Genomic DNA, 22,674 nt, shown 5'->3' with positions numbered 1-22,674 from the left:
ACTGTACCAATACTCCCACTGACTTAAATAGGACTAGGACTAAGCCCTGTGTTTTTCAGTTTACGAGATCCCTGACTAATCTAAAAGAATTCTAAAAATCCTCTATGATCGTAAACAAGGTATGACCGTAACGTGACCAGCTGCAATAGCAAATTCTAAGCACGGCAGCTAGTCTTGAATTGTTGTGTTTTTTTAAATTACCTTAAAGATCAACTAAAATGAGCTTCATACTAGATCTCTTGGGGCATCTCCACATTCAGCACTAGCGTTCGCTCATCTACCATCTGCACTTTAACACACACAATTCCACTTTGCCTTTTCAAGGCATCAGCCTCTAAAACCTGCAGAATGTCTAGCAAGTTTTGGGTTATCTGCCATAAACAAGCAGGGATGCGGTCTTTAACAAGCCATAGGAGGAAATAAAAATGGATTCACCCTTGTGAGGAGTATGCCGTGCTGCTGCTATGGCAGCTCCATTCTGCCTGGTTTGCTACTGCCTCTCAGTGAAGCAGAAACTGAAGGGTGATATCACAGGCATGAGAATAGCAAGACAGCACCTGCCTACACATCTTCCAGCATTCCCTGCCCCTTTTCCCCCCAACCAAAACTGCTACATAACAGTAATAACTAATACTTCACCCTTTTCATCTCAGTAGCTCTTTACATACATTAACTAATTAATGCCACATACAAAGGAACGGATGTGCAACAGGGTTTTAAAGCAAACAAGCAATGAAAACTAAAATTTAAGATTGTAAACCAAGCCCTTTGCCAAACAGAACAAGGGAATCAGCCCATCCAGCACCAGCCAGGAAAACCACAAGAAAAGTTCATATGCAAACTCATCAGTTTATGGCAGGTATAATCAGCAAGGCACATATCCAGCTCCATTCTGTATAGTTATGAAGTTTCAGGCAGATTTTCACGAAGGCAAGACACTGTTCCTAGACTCTCCAAACATTGCTAATGATGCAAATTTACTTTACTTTACTTCAAATTTACAGCTACTCTTGTGCTGAATCCCTAATCCAACTTCTATATTGGCTGTTTTGAGTTAGTATCTGACAACAGTTGTGTCTGGCTGTGGATAAAGCACAAATCTGTAAGGTATGTGCATCCATTGTGGTTGACACAAATCATAAATAAATCCCTGGGGATAGTGCCTTCTTTCATATGCCATTAAAACACTTCAAATTACAATAAATCATCTATAATTTTTTTACATGTTTTAGGGAACCAATCATTAGTCTGATCATTAGTAAAAAAAATCTCTATAGTAAAGTACAGTATAAAAAGCTTGGCCACATGATATGCCCAAATGTTTTTTCCCCCACTCTCTCATTCTCTCTGTTTTGCCCTGGATTTCTCATTGGGGAACATCCAAGTGTAACTTATTTTTATTTTTCAAAACTGTTTACACCCAGTGATGACATTTTTTGAATTTCAGGTGCAAGTCTACATTTTTGTAAGAATAAATCCCACTACAATTAAGTATTAATTTGTAAGTTTATCAAGAAAAGAAGAAAAGGGTGAATATAGGTAATGTAATACAATAAAATGGTTTTTAAAAAAATTTAAACTATCAGTCCTGTGAGGTTGCAATCAAGAAATGAAACAGAATCCACAAAACAAACTTGCTCTCCCAGTAAACTAGCAGAGCCAGCCACAGGGTTTTAGACTTCTAGTGATTTGAGTAAAAAACAATATATGAAAATTTTTCAGTCTGATAGCTTGTGGCTAGTTATTTTGGCTACCTCACAAGAAGTTGTTAATGGAATACTTGACCATCAAGAAAATCCTTTCCAAGACTCTCTGCCTTGTGTCACTGTCCTTGCTGTTCTGCTAATTTCTGATGCAATCAAGGTGCCTGGAGCCAAAAGAAGTTTACAAAATTATTATCTCTGAAGAACTGGCATGCAGCACTTCAGAGATAGAGAGAGGGTGAAATCCTGGCCTTGCTGAAGTCAATGGGAGTTCTGCCATTGACTTCAAATGAGGCAAGGATTTCACCCTGTGAGTTTAGTGAGTGCCACTTATCTGCTGGCACACTGGCATCAGCATAGCATGCTGTCGCAGACAGAGACAATACAAGAAATAAGAACAAACAGGAGCTTGGGGGAAGTAGGAGAAAAACCTCTCAGACTTAGAAGAAAGGCAAAGGGAGGAAAAAACAGAATATTGAAAGAGCCACAGGTTAATGTGTGTGTGGCGGCGGGGAGAAAGAATCACCACAAAATAAGACTGGGCCAAGAAAGACAAGATCAGAGTTTGAAAAGTTATCTCTGGTCATTTACTTGATGGTCAAGTGGCTCTCTTGCGTACATAATACCCCCATGAAAAATTGATTATCCCTGGGGCGAAGGAAGTATACTGTCATCATGAAATCTAGCTAAATATGCCTCTCCCCCAACATCAGCCCTGCAGCATTTAAAATATTCTGACACAGTGAAAATGACTGAACCCAAGAAATTTCACCTTCTGAAGCTAATACCTGGTTTTCAGCCACAGTGCAGTCGGAGGTCTAATGACTGTCTCAGACCAGTTCAGGCAAAGGCATCTGCAGTGGGTCATATACATTTGGTGCCTACAACTGACCCACCCAAAAAGTCCAAATTGATTTACATTTCCTTCCTTGATTTGAATTCCTCAAAGCACTGCATATGAAGCTTAAAAGAGACAGATGTCTGGTTTGACAAGTCTGTTAACAAATAAAAACTATTAATTAAGGCCAAATAAAGGCTATGAAACTACTAAAAATAAACTTTTACTGTTCACCATAAATCAAGAACAAATAACCCAAATCACTGAAAGAAAGAAAGAAAGAAAGAAAGAAAGAAAGAAAGAAAGAAAGAAAGAAAGAAAGAAAGAAAGAAAGAAAGAAAGAAAGAAAGAAAGAAAGAAAGAAAGAAAGATTTCAGAGCTATGCTGGGCTGGTGCCAAACTAGCCCAGTATTCATGGCTAAAAACTAACTTGGTGCTGGCAGTGACTGTGGTAGCAGCTGAACTCCCGGCCAGAGGAAAGGTTGCTGGGTGCCAGCTGAGATGGAGCAGAAAAGGAAAGAAAATATGATTAGGAAGAAATCTATTCTTTAACAAGGCACGTGTGTGTTTTACTAGACAGAGGTAGCAAAGTGCAAGTACAATTCCAGAAATACCTCAGAAGGTTTTCGGTCTTCATGTCTGGAGCATGAATTCCTCCGGTGTCGCGATCTGGAATGCTGGGACCAGGTGGACAAGCCTATGGGATAAAAATGATCTACTGAAAAGAGTGCTTTCATCAGTCAGAAAAGGACTTTGCTTACACTGTTCACACAAGTAGGCCAGTTGACTTCAATGATACTACTTGACTAAGTAGAGCAAGATTCAGCCTTTTATCACACATCTCAAAAAGACTATTTCATAATGAACAAGCAGGGGAAAACTGCTGGCTCAGTCTAGCACTTCTGTGATCACTTCCATGAATTTTTTTTATCCCGACAGCTACATTTATTGACTTTGCAAAAATGACACTTTTATAGGCATCATATTAGAAAATCTATGGCACAACAGTTCTTTATTTGAGCAATACTGATCCAAACACAAATCACTTCCTTAGGATTAAAAACTATCTGGGAGATCTGTGGATAGCCTGAGATGAAATCTTCAAAGCTAATGTACTGATGTCCCAGCAGAACATACTTTGTCCCCATGATTTCTCTTAGGATGGACTTCTTTTCAAGGTGAAACAGAAAGCCATTCCACACCCAGGAACCATAAGACTATATGATGTCTGTCTGTCTCCTGGCATGAGGAAATTACCGAGCATGGTCATGGGGTTTTTTATACAGTAACTCCTCACTTAAAGTCGTTCCTGTTAAGTTAATGTTGTTTCATTGCTACGTTGCTGATCAATTAGGGAACATGCTCGTTTAAAGTTGTGCAATGCTCCCTTATAACGCTGTTTGGCAGCTGCCTGCTTTGTCCACTGCTTGCAGGAAGAGCAGCCCGTTGCAGCTAGCTGGTGTGGGGCTTGGAACCAGGGTGGATCGGCAGCCCCCGTCAGCTCCCCGCTCCCCTAAGTTCCCCCGTGGAGCAGCTGCCCATCAGACTATCAAATGCCGGCAGTTCAGCTGTGCCTCCCCCCACTGCCGTGTGCTGCTCCTGCCCTCTGCCTTGGAGCTGCTCCTGGGAGCCTCCTGCTTGCTGTGCGGGGGTGGGGGGAGGAGGGGCCTAATACCAGGGTGTCCCCCTTCCCCCGCTTACCCCTTTTCCATATAGAGCAGGGTGGGGACAGGTCAGGGCTCAGGACTGAGAGAGAGACCACAGCTGCTGTCTCAACATTTTAAAGGCAATGTACTTAGAGTTGGGTCAGTGTACTTAAAGGGACAATGCGCATCTCTCTCCCCCACACACAGGGTGTGTGTGTCTGTCTGCCATGCTGTCTCCCCTCCCTCCATTCATGCGGCCTTGTAGAGTGTGAGGCTACATTAACAACAATGTGCTAACCCTTGAGGGCTCAGCTGATTGCTAGTTCATAATTTAGTAGTAAGGCATTCCCTGGGAAATATTCCACTCTCTAACTTCACCTCAACCAAGCTTCACAATCATCATTGCTGTGTACAGTATTAAATCGTTTGTTTAAAAAACTTATACTGTGTGTATATATAGTTTTTTGTCTGGTGAAAAAAATTTCCCTGGAACCTAACCCCTCCTATTTATATTAATTCTTATGGGGAAATTGGATTCGCTCAACATCGTTTCGCTTAAAGTCACATTTTTCAGGAACATAACTACAACGTTAAGCAAGGAGTTACTGTATGTAGAATTCTTCAGTCACTATACTCAGGACCAACTATTTCCCCTGGTCCCAGCATTCTTAAGACTGGATGCCTTTAGGAAGATTATTCTATCTGAAGTTGGGGGAGAGGGGGGAATGTATCTCACTAGAAATGCTGTCACAAAACTGTGACCAAAACCTGCTTATGATGAGCCTGTGCTGATCAATTTAATTTAATCAAACAACATTTATTGGCATGACAAGGTAGACAAATGTTACTCACGTCAAACTATATGACAATGGTGAAAGGAAGAGACAACACATTAGCATGATGGTGGTTAACAAAGGAGGAGGGAAGACTGGAAAATGAAGCACAGAAGTTGACACAGAGGATGTAATGGGGAGATCAGGGTGTCCACATAATCAGAGATAACACTGCAAAGATTACACAGCTCTGAGCCTTAAACATTAACAAACAAAGCAGGGTTGGCACAATAGCCTTAAGGTTAATACTCAGTTCTTTGCTGTCTCGGCTAGTAAGTGCTGGTAGCAATTTGTAGGCTTCAGCTGCAGACCATGAGAGCAGTATTGCCTCACATCACTCAACAGAAACCTGCAGTAGTATGCAAGTAATATGGCAATGAACACTGAATAAGAACAGGTCTTCAATCCTCCCTCTACTCGGAGCACAAAAAATTATTTTCAATGTAAACTGACTTCACAAGACTGTCACTCAAAAGAGGTAATACATAGTTGCTGGACAGAAGCATCCTCTAAGCTATAATTTTACAACATTTGGCATCCCACTATCTTCAGGTAGTAACACATTTGTGAGTCTGGTTAAAAAAATGCTCTGTTACAGAGTGGTACACAATGGATGGTACAGGGAATGTTCACAGTGGCACAAGTTAAGTCAGTGTGTGTAGCAACTGGATAGAAATCCTAACCTTTAGGATAATCCCATCACAAAATAGAGATATAAAGGCACACATTCAATGTAAAAGCTAATAATTTTGGGGTCCCTGTCTCTTTATATGCCCTCACTTGGGAGCACGGGCACTGCTTTGCACAGACATGGACCTGAAAACGCTGCTACTTATTATTTCCAGTCAAGAGGGCACAGGTGAAGGGCATACAGTGAAGCACCCACAGAGACATACTTGAAGTCGTTGCAGGTACTTCATTTGACCTTGAGTCCTCCTTGCCATTGTTGTTTTGTTTTGTCTTATAATCACATTTTGATACTGAAAAATGTTTTTCTCTTCCTTGTGCTGCGTGAAAGATCCACACAAAACAGAAGAAACTAAGTAAGGTTGATTCATTTATGTGCAGAAAGTCAACACAAGGTTAATGTACCGCTTAAGTCTCCCTTAAAACCTATTTTGAGACCTTAAGTGAAACTTAAGTGGTGCACTGGTCTTCTGCTGGACCTTACCACAGTGAAGAATTTCACTCTGACTGGCTATCCAAGATAAATAGTGAAACCAACCACAAAGAACTGACAAATGCACAAAGCAAATGAATGAAAAAAAACCTCACATTAAGCTGTTTTTTTCTTTAGTTCCTTTCAATTATAGTATTTAGATGTTACTGTTAAACATGTAAGTAAAAATTATTCAGAGAAGTATGCTTTTCCAATTGACTTTGCCCCTTAACTTACACAGCCACACACACTTTTGCACCTAGTTGTCCAGATCTTAACATTTTTCCAATCTCAAAAACATTCATGTCTGATCAACTACAGCCACAGCTATTGAAATATTTAGCTAATTAGGCTGTTGCAGCAGCAATCTAGCAGAACTGAGATTTCTAATTCATAGGTGGACAAGATGGCTGTTTTTTCTTACATATTGGGAGGGGTTGTTTGTTTTTTGCATTCAAGGTACAGAATGACAAACTCCATTAACAAGATGCTGTTTTATTCTGTAGTTTCTGCCAGTAACACAGCTAGTAACTGGAAGTTTGTTACAGTTCACAGAATCACAGACTTCAAGGTCAGAAGGGACCATTATGATCGTCTAGTCTGACCTCCTGCACAAAGCAGGCCACAGAATCTCACCTACCCACTCATGTAACAAACCCCTAACCTATGTCTGAGCTACTGAAGTCCTCAAATCGTGGTTTAAAGACTTCAAGGTACAGAGAATCCTCCAGCAAGTGACCCATGTCCCACGCTGCAGAGGAAGGCAAAAAAATCCCAAGGCCTCTGCCAATCTGCCCTGGAGGAAAATTCCTTCCCAACCCCAAATATGGTGATCAGCTAAACCCCAAGCAGGTGGACAAGACTCACTAGCCAGACAACCAGGAAAGAATTCTCTGTAGTAACTCAGATCCCACCCCATCTAACATCCCATCACAGGCCATTGGGCATATCTACCACTAATAGTCGAAGATCAATTAATTGCCAAAATTAGGCTATCCCATCATATTATCCCCTCCATAAACTTATCAAGCTTAGTCTTGAAGCCAGATATGTCTTTTGCCCCCATTGCTCCCCTTGGAAGGCTGTTCCAGAACTTCTCTCTTCTGACGGTTAGAAACCTTCGTCTCATTTCAAGTCTAAACTTCCTGATGACCAGTTTATATCCATTTGTTCTTGTGTCCAAGTTGGCACTGAGCTTAAATAATTCCTCTCCCTCTGTGGTTGTTCACAACTGATACATGCATCTGGCAAAACTAAAACAGTAGCAATGTGATATACTTATGGATTTTTAACTATGTGCTTTAATTCAGCTCTAGTGATAAGTTTATATCAACTGGAGGTTGACAGTAAGCAAGCATGTGACTTTTTCTGAACAAGCTGCTAACGGAGAGATTTTTCAGATTGTATGTGTGTGTCCCTGGGAAGCTACTGGAGGTGGGGAACAAAAATAATCGTTGGCATATCTTCTGTCTCCATTTGTTTCATTAATACCCTTTTGGTTAATTCAAAGTATTTCTCAGCTCTGTTACTAACAGACACTACAAAACAAAACATCCTCCTAAATGTAATTCTGTTAATCACAAGAGTGCAGAACATTACAGCTATGCCACTGACCTGACCTCTTAGTGCTGCATGGAGACTCAAATCCTATCACCATTTCCTAAATCTTAATACTACTTCCTAAATTGCTCTTACATGCTTCTGTTAATAGAGAATCTTTACACAAGATTGGCCATTCTGGGAGGAATAATTCAAATTAGAGCAGACCTCTACCGAGTATATCTGTGGTTGATATTTTCTCCCAAAAATCTAATCACTTCCTAAAATGAAGGACAGCACGAAGTTTCTTACATAATTCAAGAGTGACGGTTTCCTCCCACACCCTACATTTTAGCTGATGAATATATAGTGTAACCTTTTAATAATAGGTACCAATGGGTCTGCTGATTTTTTTTCTGGCCAACAGAACAGGCGGTTTATAAAACCATGCAATAAGCGTGGGGGGACTTCTGGCTGAATGAAGATTTTACTGACCATTAAGACAGGCAAGTGTGGTTAACAAGTGACCACTCGCACAGGTTTCATTTTAACAGGGAAAAACATCCAATTAATGAATAAACAAACATATAAATAATTATTAAGCATGCACTATAACAGATGCAAACATCAACAGATTTCGATAACGTCATTTAGAAACACAAATGCAACAAATTAAAGGAGCAAAAGAAGTGACACAACAGGACTAAATATAACTAGTCCTAATAATATGTAAAAGGAAAGATCTGATTCTACTTCCAATTAAATCAATGGCAAGATATCACTGGATTCAATGGAACAAGGATCAGCCACAGCGTTTCAACAAAGGGGGTTTGACTAGTTAAATTTGTTCATTCTTTGGGTAACCCAGGAACAATATTATTGAAATAACCAAGAAAACTACAACAAGGAAAAGAAGGAAGTATGAAAGGCAAATCACTTTTCATTTCCACCCTTTAGTAGAAATTTGGTAGCAGAGAGATCTCTGAATAATCACTGAAAGAAAAAGTTCACAGGCAATTACAGATATTTCACTGATAAATTACCTGATTTTTATGTCCAATTACATGTACTGAAGAACATTCCTGGACTACAGGAAAGCGACTACCTGTCATTGCTAAAATAAAAGTACTGGAGCAGGTCTAAAAACAATGTGGTACTTTTGTATCATATGTGCTGTAGATAAACTTAAGAACACACGAATCTGTATTTTAGAGAGATTCTTGGTATTTTTCACACAAAACAAATCCTCAGCATTAAAGCTGCACAACTTCTATGTCACCAATGTATTTCTAAAAAATAATCTTCTCCCAACAGTAATTCACATGTTTCCCCAGTTTCAGAGAAAAAAGCACAAGACAGTAATTGAGACTGGCAAGCTATCAAAGATCAAGACAATGTTTTACAGTTAAACTCCAGTCTTTGTAAAAAAAAAATAAATAAAATCAATCAATCAAATGGAGATATCAAAAGTCTGCATCACTGGGGGTTTTACAAATAAAACATTCCTAACTAAACAATTTACCTTGGGGAAAATTTTTCTTGTATACTACATGAATTAATTCTATAACAGATGGAAGATTGATGACAAACGGTAACTCCATCAGAGTTGTTGTACATGCCAAAATCCGCATTTTATTGTGAATATGAAATGCACAACTTCAAAGCACAAAGTGTACCAGGCATTGCAGCGCATCAACCCGGGTATAGAAACAATGGAGAAGTAATGAAAATTGGAATCCTTCATCCTAACATCTCTTTCCTTCTTCAAGTGGGCCAAATTGTTCCGTGGGCAGCTTGACCCTAAAATACACCTTCATAAGCCTGGTTTACAAGTTAATAGGAAATCTTTATAACTAATGTATGACCATGACACTTTATTATGAGCAGTGAGAGGATGGTTTGATCAAAGTACAAAACATTACCCAAAATACACAATCCAATCAGCATTAGAAAATCAGATATAAATAAAAATGAAATGAAAAATGAAAAATCAGATATAAATATATACTCTTAAGGGACCTATATACTTCCTATCAACAGGTGATGTATGTATTCAGCTAACATTAACACCTACTGAGAGTTAAGCATACAAATCATCCAGGCATTACTGCGAACAGAGACCCCTAGAAAACTCCTTTTTTAAACCAAAAAAAATGCCTCGTGGGTGTTACAGTGGGTTATATCGGTCTGTTTGGGCCTGATCCAACAACTCCCACTGATGTCAATGTAAAATCCCACTATTTCAATGAGAGGCAAATCAGCCCCTTACTTCAAGTCTGCATTTTGTTTTCCCTCATCAGAAAACTTATTTAACTAGGCATAATTAAAAATAAATGGACAGTCTCTGGTTAAGAGAAGCAAGGCTTTGGCAGACCGCAGCACTGGAGAGACAAGGAATGAAACTTATAGGAAGATGTAAGTAGAGCAACTTTCCTATATTATCTGCGGAGACTACGTGCCTGACATTAGCCAAAGCCATATCTTTTTTTTTTTTTTTTTTTGCTGCTTGTACACTATTAATGAAATCACAAAAATACAGCTCCTTCAGTATTAGAAGAAAACTGTGATCAAGAAATTAGAGAAGAGACCTATGTTTCACACTTGTGAAAAAACTAGAATTTGTAAAAGGAAAAGAAAAAATAATTGTCTCTAACTATATCAATTTGTGAAATTACCAATCAAAAATATGTTTTGATTTTAGAAAGCCCATTAAAACAGACAAGTCCTTAGCGCTACCAAAGCGCATCCAAAACCTTAGCAAATTCTCCCCATCCACCAATATTCCACTCAGCATGAAGATATTCAGTTATACTGTATATCATGCATAACACTGTTGTAAAACCACCTGTAAGGCATCCAGCAGTGTCCCAAGAGAGCTAGAGGCTGCTACAGCCTCTGAACACTTCAAAGCTTGAGAACACTGGGAGTCTAAACACACTTTTTCTACTGTAAATACAACTCTGCTAATCACTAAACCAAGCAGGATAACAGTGCAAAACATTTCTGACATGGATGCCTGCCTGGCTGCTGTTTTTGCTAAGTGCTGGCATTTCCAGCTGCTTATACTCTTTCCAGACTCGCTTTGAGGTAGACACTGCTGCCAACACTACACTCTGTCAGAAAGATCTGCAGCCTGAGAAGTAAAAGGAAATGCTTAGTCTCCCTGTCTGCTGCCTGAGCTGCCACTCTTCACAGTAAAGCCCTATTTCAGGCATATCTCAACTGGCCAATGGTCAAACTACAGGATGAAAATCCAACATGAAGGGCATAAAGTAAACAGCAGTAGAGTATCTGAGGCTAATTTCCCCATTGTACTTAGTAAAAACAGCTGCACACGTATAAGTCCACATACCATTTCTTATAAACAGGGCCCTACCAAATTCACGGCCATGAAAAACACGTCACGGACTGTGAAATCTGGTCTCCCCCCGTGAAATGTTGTCTTTTGTGTGCTTTTACCTTATACTATAGAGGGTTCAGAAGAGGAGACCAGTGTTTCTCAAATTGGGTGTCCTGACCAAAAAGGGAGTTGCAGGGGAGTCACAAGGTTATTTTAGGGGGTGACGGTATTGCCACCCTTTCTTCTGCACTGCCTTCAGAGCTGGGTGGCTGGAGAGCAGTGGCTGTTGGCTGGGCGCCCAACTCTGAAGGCAGTGCCCCGCCGCCAGCAGCAGCCCAGAAATAAGAGTGGCAATACCATACCATGCCACCTAAACTTCTGTGCTGTCACCTTCAGAGCTGGGCAGCCAGAGGGGGGAAGCTTCTGACTGAGGGCCCAGCTTTGCAGTCAGCAGTGCAGAAGTAAGGGTGTCAATACCATACCATGCCCCCACTCTTTACTTCTGTGCTGCTGCTGGCAGCAGCTCTGCCTTCAGAGCTGGGCTCCCAGGCAGCAGCCACCGTTCTTCAGCTGCCCAGCACAGCCACCAGCAGCAGCAGAGCAGAAGTAAGGGTTGCAATACCGCAAACCCTCCCCCCCAACTCCTTTTTGAGTCATGAAATTTACGATTTTTAAAATCCTATGACCACGAAATTGACCAAAATGGACCACGAATTTGATAGGGCCCTACCTATGACTACTAAATAAGTTAATATTCAGTCCAGTGGTCTAATTAAAAAAAGACTGAAAATGAATAATATAAAAGGTATTTTACATGCAGTTCTAAGACAGGTGCCTCATTTTTCTCATCTTTCATCGCCATTTGACTTGGTTCTCTCCAGACGCTACTTTGCAGACTTTTTGTCCCAGAAAGCATACATCATCTTCTGTAGCGTAAGTCACCTAAGCCAAAACTTTCAACTGAGAGAGCCTAAAATCAAGCATCTAAATCCATATTTAAACACTAAACTAAAAAGACCTCATTTTTGAGGTGATGATCATGGGATGTCAATGGAAGTTGTGCACAGTTCTGAAAATCAGGCCTTGGAGATCTCAGATTGTGCCCTCAGAAATTAAGATACCTGTAATTACAGTTCAGTTTTGGACATTTTATCCATACAGTTTGGTTGGGTACAAAATGGCCGCAAGCACATCTTCAGAGTTGGAAATCTCTTCACTTTGCCTGAGTTATAGGCCCTCCATATGGGGGAAAGGGACTCTCTGCATCTCAAACAAAATCCCCTTTTGTCATCTGACAACATATTTGTTTCTGTTCCTTTCCAGATAATTCATTAGAATGACCAAATATCCATTAGTAGTAGCCACGTTCTTCAGATGGATTCTTCACAGGGAAGTTAGGCATCGACTCTTGATCAAAACCTATATTAAGTAAATCAGTATTGTCTACCTCAGATTCTACTATGTCAGGTTACCTATAGGATGACCAGGACAATGATATTAGAGTGCAATTCTGGTTACACTGCATTTCAGCTTGCTTCTGCAAAGCAAAAAAACTCCTCATTGAGATCCCAGGTCTGGTGTTAATTAGGTATTAGCTCTAAATCCTTTGAATCTTTTGTGTTTCTACCTGACTTTCAGCTTTAATGGCCTGTCTTTCTGCAGTGACAACCTGTGCTGAACGTGCCTCCAATTTTGCTTCCAGATTAGATAGTGTATACTGTAGAGTGCTCGCCGTTAACAGCTTCAATGTGTTCATCGTCCACAGAGTTTCACATCTTATCTGAAGATGTACAGGACAAGGAATATGCCTTCTTAGAAGTGCCAAATATGCTTTTGGGCACGATAACATAATAAACAGTAATCTGAAAGACAGCACCTTTAGGAGCATACTGCCTTTATGCAGCGTGCTTGGGCATCAGCTCAGTACACTTGAGAAGGACAAGAAACATATACTGAATCAGCCATCACTATGGATACAACTTTGTAATGGTAAAAATAAACAAAATTCGTGGCACAATCATGGCAAAAAATAGATATTTCACATGGCAGTCACAGCAACCCTGTGGACACTGCTGGTTAATTCACTTTGGTCTAATATTCCTCTTTGAAACGGGACTAGATCAAATTAAATGAACAAACTGTTAATGTGCAGCAGCTGATCAAAATGAAGGCACTTTTAATGCACAGTAACTAATCAAAGCTTACTCTTACTGTAGACCCTGCTGCCGCACATTAACAGTTTGTTAGTTCACTTTAATCTAGCCCTGTTTCAAAGAGGACTAGATCTCAGCAAATTAATGAATTGTTAATGCACCACAACTGATCAAAGCAAACAGACTGTTAATGTTTGGCAGCAGGGTCCATATAAATGGCAAAATTCATGGTTTCATGGCAACAGTAACTGCCGTGACATAATCATATCCTTATTCATCATTGCTGCCTCTTGTGAGTTTTCCTTATAAGGCTCCTATTCAAATACTGAGCATACCCAATTTTGTTTAGGCTGTAAGATCTGACAAGATCGCACAGTGATATGGACGCAAATATAGATGGTACTCAGACAGACATTGAAAATCTGCAATTAATCTAACAATAAAACTTCAGAGACACAAGGTAGGTGAGGTAATATCTTTCATTGGACCAACTTCTTTTGATGGAAGGGACAAGCTTTTGAGCTTCAGAGTTGACAGAGAGCTCTGTCTACAACAACATTTGCAAATAAAATGTCAGAAATGACTGCAGTGGAATGACTTCACAACAGGAAAGAACTAAAGTGGGCCTTGTGAGTATGAAATATCCCATGGGATTCATGAGTTCGCCACACTTTTAGAGGAGTGGCACAAAATGAGATATGTGCATATGCAAGGTCAAGTGTGCATTGTCAAAGGTAATAAAATATTCAGATGTATACTGCTGAGAGAGGGGAGAACAGAAGGGAACCTGCATTAACTTAATGTGGATAGTGTATGTTCACGATTTTAGTGCCGCACATAGTGTAATAGTGTGAAATTGCTGTAAACACACCACAGGGATCATACGGTTCAAGAGGAGTAATTGGACAGTTACTGATAATATTTTATTTTTGTGCAACACAGACATTGATTAGAGAGGGGAGGCTGTTGCTTTTTATGTTTTGACGATGAGTGTGTTTTTTCATCGCCAAGGATCATCACATCATAACATGCCACTACAATTATTATTATGATTGTAATGGTGTGCCAATTGAGGTGAGGTTGACGGATTAGCAAATCCTCCAGCAGCAGAAGCATGAGAAAGGGAACTTGGATTTAAGCAAATGTGTTTCGGGTTGTGTTTGCATCCAGACCTCATAAATAGGTAGGGCTCTACCAAATTCATGGTCCATTTTGGTCAATTTCATGGACATAGGATTTTTAAAATTGTAAATTTCATTATTTCAGCTATTTAAATCTGAAATTTCACGATATTATAATTGTAGGGGTCCTGACCCAAAAAGGAATTGTGAGGGGGCTGCAAACTTATTGTAGGGGGAGGGTTGCAGTATTGCTACCCTTATTTCTGCGCTGCTGCTGCTTGCAGTGTTGCTGGGCAGCTGGAGAGCGGTGGCTGCCGGCTGGGAGCCCAGCTCTGAAGGCAGAGCCATTGCCAGCAGCAGTGCAGAAGGAACAGCGGTCTCTCCCATGAAATCTGTATAGTATAGTGTAAAAGCACACAAAAGACCAGATTTCACAGTCCATGATGCATTTTTAATGGCCGTGAATTTGGCAGGGCCCTAGTCATAGGGTTATAGTTTCCCTGTCACTCAAACAGTACCCGGTATTATGTTTCCCATTCTCTGAGAATGCATTTATACAAAATCTGAACTCATAGCCTTGCTTCCATGTATTAAGCTAAATGCAAATAATTACACCATAGTCTGTTGATTTTTAAAATAAGAAAAATATTAAAACACAAACTCTACCTTTACATTTAAGTCTTAATGAGAGACAAATGCTTGTTTTTTATTTATTATTATTATTATTGCCTTGTGAATATGTAGGCTTCTGCTCTCAGGAAAATAAAGCACCTATTCCCTTTAAGGTAAAAGCTATTAGGGCGGGCATTAGTGGACAAGTTAGGGTCAGCCACTAAGGGATCATCAGTGGACAAGTTTGCCCCAAATTATACACAGTCAAGCTCATACTGAAGCCAAAATGCCTGGCCACACTTTCCCATTGAGTTGTCTCTTGAAAAACCCACAACCAAAGGATGAATAGTCTAACAGTTGGGGGCCCAATCCTACCCATTAATCCCAGTGGTAATTCTGCCAATTAGTTCAGTGACAGCAATGTCAAACTCTAAAGCTGTAGTTCTGCACTATTCAATATGACATGAGTGCACTAAGCTCACGGGAGGTCAAGAGGCACGAGTGACTCTGATGAGAAGCAGATGTTAGGCAAGAGGATTCCAACTAAGTGTTGATTAAAATTTTAATTTTTCAATTAGAAGACAGCTGTTTGAAGTGCTTAGAATAATAGATTTAATTGTCTTGTGCTTCTGAAGTCTTTGAGGAGTAAAATGGTTTGTAAAAAGATTGAAATCTTTCAACAAAAACATGGAGGCAAAAGTTCAGAGAATTCTCTATCTAGTGCTTTATCACACAGGGAGGCTCTAGCTAAACTGCAGAATAAACGCTTGTCGCAAGTACTGCTAGTGAAGTGGATCAAAGAGATTGCTGATAAAATAATTATGTGTCTGAATCTGGAAATTAAGATAACAACAATAGATATTAATAATCTGACCAAAGAGAAGAAAGCATGAGAAGATGAAGCAGAGAGAGTAAGATCTCTTATCCCACTCACTGGCAACTTGGAGACTTGGAGAACAAGGCCTAGAACTATGATTCTTCAAACATTTACTACTGCTTGTGATGCTTACCATATTAATTAAGAGAGTCATGGAAAACCGATCAGCCAATGGGAAAGGAATTGTGCTAAGATTCTTCTTCGGGCAAATCAAACAAGAGATTTGTATTCTCCAGCTTTGTAATTTATGCAGTTGTCAAAGGCATTATCCTGGTTCTAATCTGGTCTACATGGGTACATGTCATCTGGGACGAAAGACACTATATATGTGCAAAGCATTATTAGGCCAGATCCTGAGGTCTTTAATTAAAGCTTAAACAAAACCCAACAGAAAGTTATTGGGAGACTTTCCACTGACTTCAGTGGACTTTGAATCAGGCTTTTAGGCCCTGATCCTGCAGCAGGAGCTATGTAGGTGGACTCCTGCACCCATGTGGAATCCCATTGACAATAGTGGGGGTCTGCCTATGTAGACCTAATATCAGGACCTACAACTTAACCCTTACATAGGCAAACTGCTCTGGAAATCAGTGTGTGAAAAAAGGAGTGGAGAAGGTGAAAAAAGAAAAACCAGACTTTACTGGGAGTTTGCCTGAATAAGGAGTAGATAAACAGTAAGGGCTTTTAGGATTTGGCCCCTTAATAAAGCTGGGAGAACCTCATGGAGTTGGAGACTTTGAAAAATCTACTAAGCTATTTTTGGATTCGGGAACAAGTGTTTTGGCATTATGTAAAACAATTTAAATCCTTCCAAAGAAGATTAGATGAAAAAGAAGCAAACATATCTTTCTATAGAGAACAGAAAGTAATCCTCAAAATTCTACATACAGTGTATTTTCATCTCCCTCCGTCCACCCCCAAACTCCCTTTTTTACAGTCTCCTTGTATTTCGCTTTGATCATTGTGCCATTTTCACCTTATATCTTCATCTGGTTTTTACTCTGACCCCTTTCTGCTCTTTGTATCATGGACCGTTTAAAGTAGAATCTGAACTAGATAATCTTTGAGTTGAAGTTACAAACTGTGACAGTTGACTGGGTCTGAAATTCAGTAGAACAAGTTCACTCATCTGTTGTTATTTCATTATATCACTGCTTTATATATTGGAATATCCATCTCTTCAAAAATGAAGTTGTGTTTTTCTAATAATCATACTCATTTTTTGAACAAGAGTCTGATACATGCTAGTCAGAGGTCTAAAACGGCTAGCTAGGATAAAAAATACCTGTGTTTTTATGCCCGCTGTGAGTTAAAGGAAAAAAGTAGTTGTGTACTATTTATTACGCAGTGTTAACTAACAAATTGATAATCACCTTTCTATGTAATAATAAAGTATAACTTAGTAGTAGGTCTTGTCAAATAATTCAAAATGTATTTGTTAAATTATTTGATAAATACCTGTCAGATTTTATTAATATTTTCTCCAAATATTATTTCAAGTGTATACCACTTCCTTTCTCTCTTGCTTTTGTTGCACTTTCTTTCCAGGCTTCACTTGGCTTCATTCTAGCTTTTCTTTACTATTGTCTAAAATTACTTTGTAGTTTGAGACACAAATCCAACATATGCATTATGCTCACCTGTAGACCTCAAATCAAGAATTTCCCATAAGATCTGAGATGATGTGTGACATAATGATAAAACCTCTGACCTGTCATCCTGAGAGGCTTCAGCGTCCATGATGCAGTGGCCCCAAACCTGCTCACTGCACTTCCACATCTGTTTTTTCCTAGGTAATCTCTGTATGTATACACACAGCTGGGCTTTGTTTTCTGACTGGCTGTAAGAAACACCCTTTTATTCTTGACGTATCTCCATGTCCTCTAAGTGTAGTCAGGATTCTCCTGGTTTCCAAGCAAGAAGCGACCATAATCGTTCATCTCTGGAAGTTCATAAATCTTGTCAGTTTACAAAACATTCTTGCAAGTAGCTCCAGCCACCGGAAAGCCATGGAATAGAGGATCTAGTGAGTTACTAGGACCACATATTAAGCACAATGATTGACATTCTGGCACTGATGTGCTAATTCTGTTCTTTTAATGATAAGCTGTATTGCTTGCACCACAAAGGACCTTTAAAAAAATTATTTGTTTCACCTTATTATCAAACACTCTATAATCAACAGCAAGTCTTGTGGGATCCTGTTATCTACAGCTCACCTATTCTGAAAATATTTTTAGAACAGTTTCCTAATATTTGTGTTCTCCAGCTTTCTGTGACCCAGCTGCTATGCAAAATACCTCTGTTATGTAAAATATTACATTAAAATATGGTTTCAACAAACTCATAACCTAGTGCACTCCAACCACAACAAAGAAGCACTTACTGCCATTGTCATCAGAATCCTCACTGCTGCTAGGAAGCCGACCTCGTTTCATGATCTCCACGGGAAACAGCTGGTGGCCTGTAAAGAAATGAGACAGCACTTAACCCAAGATAATACACAACCATCAAGTTGTGTTTCAGATGACATTCCAGAATTTATAGCACACAAATGAAAAAAAACAGCTTTAAATAGCATTTAAAATATAAACAGTAAACATCCAAACGATGAGTAACTAGACATATATCATATCGGCAGATGAAAATGTGATTTAATGAGGTGTGATGACAGTTCTGTGGTCACATTCATCTCAAGAAGCAAAAGCATATTTTTGTGTTTTGTGTAGGTGAACCCTACAGTAAAAGTACTCTCACTGGTTAGATTTTCCTCCACCCCACTGTGGCTCTAGATAAGCAATAAAATTATAGTATTATTGCCTCTGTAAATATGTACATTGGCTGATATGCTTTTAAAGCAATTTCAGTCCTGGTAGAAGGTGCCAGCCTAACAGCACTGGAGAAAAAAGTCTTCCATTTATCCACAGAGCACGGAGCAGCAATGCAGGCTTCCCTTCCCTAACCAGCTAATGTGCGTCAACCATGCTCTAGAACAGAGTTCTAGAACATAGTTCTCAAACTATGGTCTGTGGACCCAAGCTCCTTTCAGGTGGTCTCCAGATAGTTCCCTCTGAGGTGCGCGCCTGGGTGGCCGCACACAAGAAAATGAAGGGCCACCCACCTAATTAGTGGAGGTGCAGGTGTGGCTCCACTAATTAGCTACCTGGACCCTGGAGATGATGCACATGTAACGTGAAGTGGTGGCCTGGGGGGAAATAGGAGGTAGGTGGGAGGGGGCAATGGGGTGAGAAGAGGGAGTGAGGGAAATTTGAGACGTGCAGGAATGCAGCGGCCAGGGAAAGACGGCCCTCCTTCCCAGCCCCAGCTTGGGGGCTGCCGTGGCAGGGGAGAAACCCCCCTCCTTCCCAGCCCCAGCTTGGGGGCTGCCATGGCGGGGGAGAAACCCCCCTCCTTCCCAGCCCCTGCTTGGGGGCTGCCATGGCGGGGGAGAAACCCCCCTCCTTCCCAGCCCCAGCTCGGGGGCTGCCATGGCGGGGGAGAAACCCCCCTCCTTCCCAGCCCCAGCTCGGGGGCTGCCATGGCGGGGGAGAAACCCCCCTCCTTCCCAGCCCCAGCTCGGGGGCTGCCATGGCGGGGAGAAACCCCCCTCCTTCCCAGCCCCAGCTCGGGGGCTGCCGTGACAGGGGAGAGAGGGCACATCCATTGCATTAGAAAGGTAAGACTACTGATATTAAAATATGAGTTGTGTGCTTTTATTTGTAGAACAAAAAAATGTTAATTATTATTACTTTTTTATATATAGCTTTTTTATCCAAAGCGCTTTACAATAGTTAGCTAATGGTACATTTGGACTACTACATTTGGAAAGATCATTATGTGGTCCACCGAGACCCTCAGCAATTTTCAAGTGGTCTGCGAAAAAAAAAGTTTGAGAACAACTACTCTAGAAGAAACTACCTCTGTGATGACAGAATAGTTCCCTCCTCCCAAGCATGCTTTATTACCCTTCCTGGCCTAATGCCAATTGTTATGCTGGCTTCTTTGATACAGCATGCCTGTTCTGGAGGAGTTAGACAGACTCCCCAACTTGTCATACAGAGGCTGATAGGAAACTGCTGGATGGCAATGACTTTCAGTAACTATCAAGCTGAGCTGCCCTTGAACCTACTGACTTAGAGGTGAAAGGGTGTGTATCTTAACCCCAATACCCCAAGCAGAGGTGATATGTTCTAATGTTTTATGATGTGGAATAATTCTAAATTAAATTTTCTTTAAGGTCTTCAATAGCTGGTGAACATCGACATGCAAAAGCCCATAAAAATTGAAGTTAAAAAGCGGAAACAACATGACATGACAAGTGTAGCAAAGCATGTTCACCATGAGTTAAAGTGACAAGTATTCTAGGGTGTACATCAAATTCCATGAGTCTTCATTTGTCATGTATCAACTGTAGTGACAATGAGAACTGGGTGATGCATTAGCAGCAAAATGCCAATGCACACCTTCTAGGGGCAGATTCAGAAATCAGATGCCTAAGGTTTTCGATTCTTACCTGGTGCAGAAAATCTAAACCTGGTATTCTCATATAAACTGGGATTTCCTAAGAACCTTTCAGCAAAACAGCTCCATGCTGTAGGGGCCAGTGGAAGAAACAGCTTCAATACATAACCAGGTTCAGAGAGACAAATATGTCTAATTGTAGTAAAACAATACTTTAGTGCTTTCAACTTTTGTAAGAACAATTCCCACTTGAAAAGAGGGAAGTCTTGACCAAAACCTGCAGATTGTATGGTTTTATTGAGACTAATACCTTCTCAAGCAAAATTACTCATATACATAAAGGGTAAGGGTTTTTTGCTTAATTAACTCCCATTTTATCATCGTTGAAAGATCTTGAGTAATGAAAGCCACAGTTATCTTTTACTTCTCCAGGGAACCTGGTACAATAATAAGGGTTGATGCATTGGCGGATTTTCCTCCTTTGTGGCACAAGTATATGCAAACTTGATATGTAAAATCAGTAAGATTGATTTATCTAACCCAAAGTGACTTACTGTATCAGACATTAGAGTGAATATGGCTGTCTTGGAGATCCACGGTGGTTTTATGTTACAAATGTTTGTCCACTAAAAGTTAATATGAAACCAAAAGCCGGCTGTAATAGATCGAATAAATAGCGGAGAAACCCAGGCCAAAATTTCGAAAGATACTGGGATTGCTGAATCTACTCTCTGAGGATGGCTAAAAAATGAATCTAAACTGAATGGCTTTGTACAAAATATTGATTCTGTTGCGGGGCTTAAGCGAAAACGTGTGTGCTATTCAGCAAAACCCACCATAGACAAAGCCATGCGCACAGGGTTTGCTCAGCAAAGGCTGAAAGGAATGCCGCTAAGTGGGCCAATTCTTCAAGCCCAAATGACAAAATTTGGAAATTTAATAGGGGATGAGTCATTCCAAGCCAGCAAGGGGTTTATAAGTCATTTTAAAAAGCGCCATGGCATAGTGCAGGTATCGATAACTGGAGAAAGCCGATCAGCCAATGAATTGGCCGCGAACATGTTTCCGCCAAGTTAAAAATCTATTTTACAAAATGAAGACTACCATGAAGAACTTTATAATTGTGATGAAACAGCTTTATTTTCAAAACTGCTACCTGATAAGACTTTAACCTTTAATTACAAGACACAGAAAACAGCTGGATTTAAAAAGATAAAAGATCGTGTGACTCGTCTTTTTTGTAGTAATAAGACGGGCAGCCATAAGCTTGCCCCTCTTCTCGTTGGCCGCTTTCATAACCCTTGCTGCTTTAATCACCTCAATAGAGCCAAACTGCCAGTAATATACACTAACAGCAAAAATGCTTGGATGACGAGACACATTTTCAACAACTGGTTCCACAACAGTTTTGTTCCAGCTGTTCATAAGCATCTGCAATTGAAGAAACTCGAAGCCAAAGCACTTTTGCTACTTGAAAATTGTCCAGCCCATCCTCCAGCCGAATCACTGGTATCGAGTGATGGAACAATTTGAGTGCTATACCTACCATTCAACACAACATCAAAAATTCAACTTTTAGACCAGGGCATTATTCAGAATTTTAAGAACAATTATGGACGGGAGCTGATTTCAGCAACCGTGTCATGCACATTTTCAGGCATTTCCGAATTCCTGAAACAGTTAAACATGAAGAAAATTATTTATTTAGTTAAAAAAGCTTGGGACGGAGTAAAACAAAAATCCACTGAAAACTGCTGGATGAAGGCTCTCAGTGATGTCTTTTCTGTCAAAGACGGCTCAGACTCGGAAAACTCCAGCAGTGGCACTGATTCAGAGCCAGACTTTGAAGGATTTTCGGAAGACGACATCCTTCTAACACGCACACAGTCAAAAGAGGATAAAAGGTAAACTTCTCTTTTAAATGATAAAAGATTTTAGTTTGTATACGTCACCGGAAATCATTACTGAGTGGCTAGAGATGGATGAAGTAGGCCCGACTTCAGAATTTCTGTCCGAGGAAGAAATATTAACGGGCTGCTAGGCTACGTCGGACCGCAAAAGTGATGGCGAGGATGTCGTTGAAAAGGTCAAATTTTCGCCCACAGAAGCCCTTAGTGCTGTAGAAACTGTTGTAAGACTTATGGAAGAGCAAAATGCAGAAAATATCGAAATCATTCATCTGCGGTGAATGACAGACTTCATAAGGAAGAAAAAAATGCGAGCCAGAAAAAGCAGAAATAATGGCGTTTTTTTCTAAGTGAATCATAGACACATTTTTCAGCATGGCCCTCTTAATCCGCGGTCCGTTAACACGAGGTGGTGACAGCTTGACTCCTGACATCCGCGCGTAAACGGGTCTGTACTGTAGCTCATTTCATCATGATTTTTCATA

At 40.3% G+C, this 22,674-nt stretch overlaps 1 protein-coding gene across 6 annotated transcripts in view; it reads right to left on the bottom strand.

Moving 5' to 3' along the window:
- The window catches only part of JADE1 (jade family PHD finger 1), a 61,199-nt gene that overhangs the window by 28,689 nt on the left and 9,836 nt on the right, over positions 1-22,674 (bottom strand). For 2 of the 6 annotated variants that reach the window (XM_077815220.1, XM_077815219.1), the window contains exons 2-4: positions 18,208-18,285; positions 3,156-3,238; positions 2,972-3,037 (exon numbers count right to left, since the gene is read on the bottom strand). In XM_077815220.1, the coding sequence (XP_077671346.1) occupies positions 2,972-3,037; positions 3,156-3,238; positions 18,208-18,259 (201 nt within the window). In that variant the 5' untranslated portion in view covers positions 18,260-18,285. Of the gene's footprint in view, positions 1-2,491; positions 2,699-2,971; positions 3,038-3,155; positions 3,239-17,532; positions 17,711-18,207; positions 18,286-22,674 lie in introns of those variants that run through there. The other 4 variants (XM_077815222.1, XM_077815221.1, XM_077815223.1 and 1 more) reach the window with 4 other exon arrangements.

Source organism: Eretmochelys imbricata, chromosome 4 (assembly GCF_965152235.1).
Source record: "Eretmochelys imbricata isolate rEreImb1 chromosome 4, rEreImb1.hap1, whole genome shotgun sequence".
Lineage (NCBI taxonomy): Eukaryota > Metazoa > Chordata > Testudines > Cheloniidae > Eretmochelys > Eretmochelys imbricata.
Note: the sequence above shows the minus strand (reverse complement) of the source record. Positions and strands in the feature narration are given on the sequence as shown.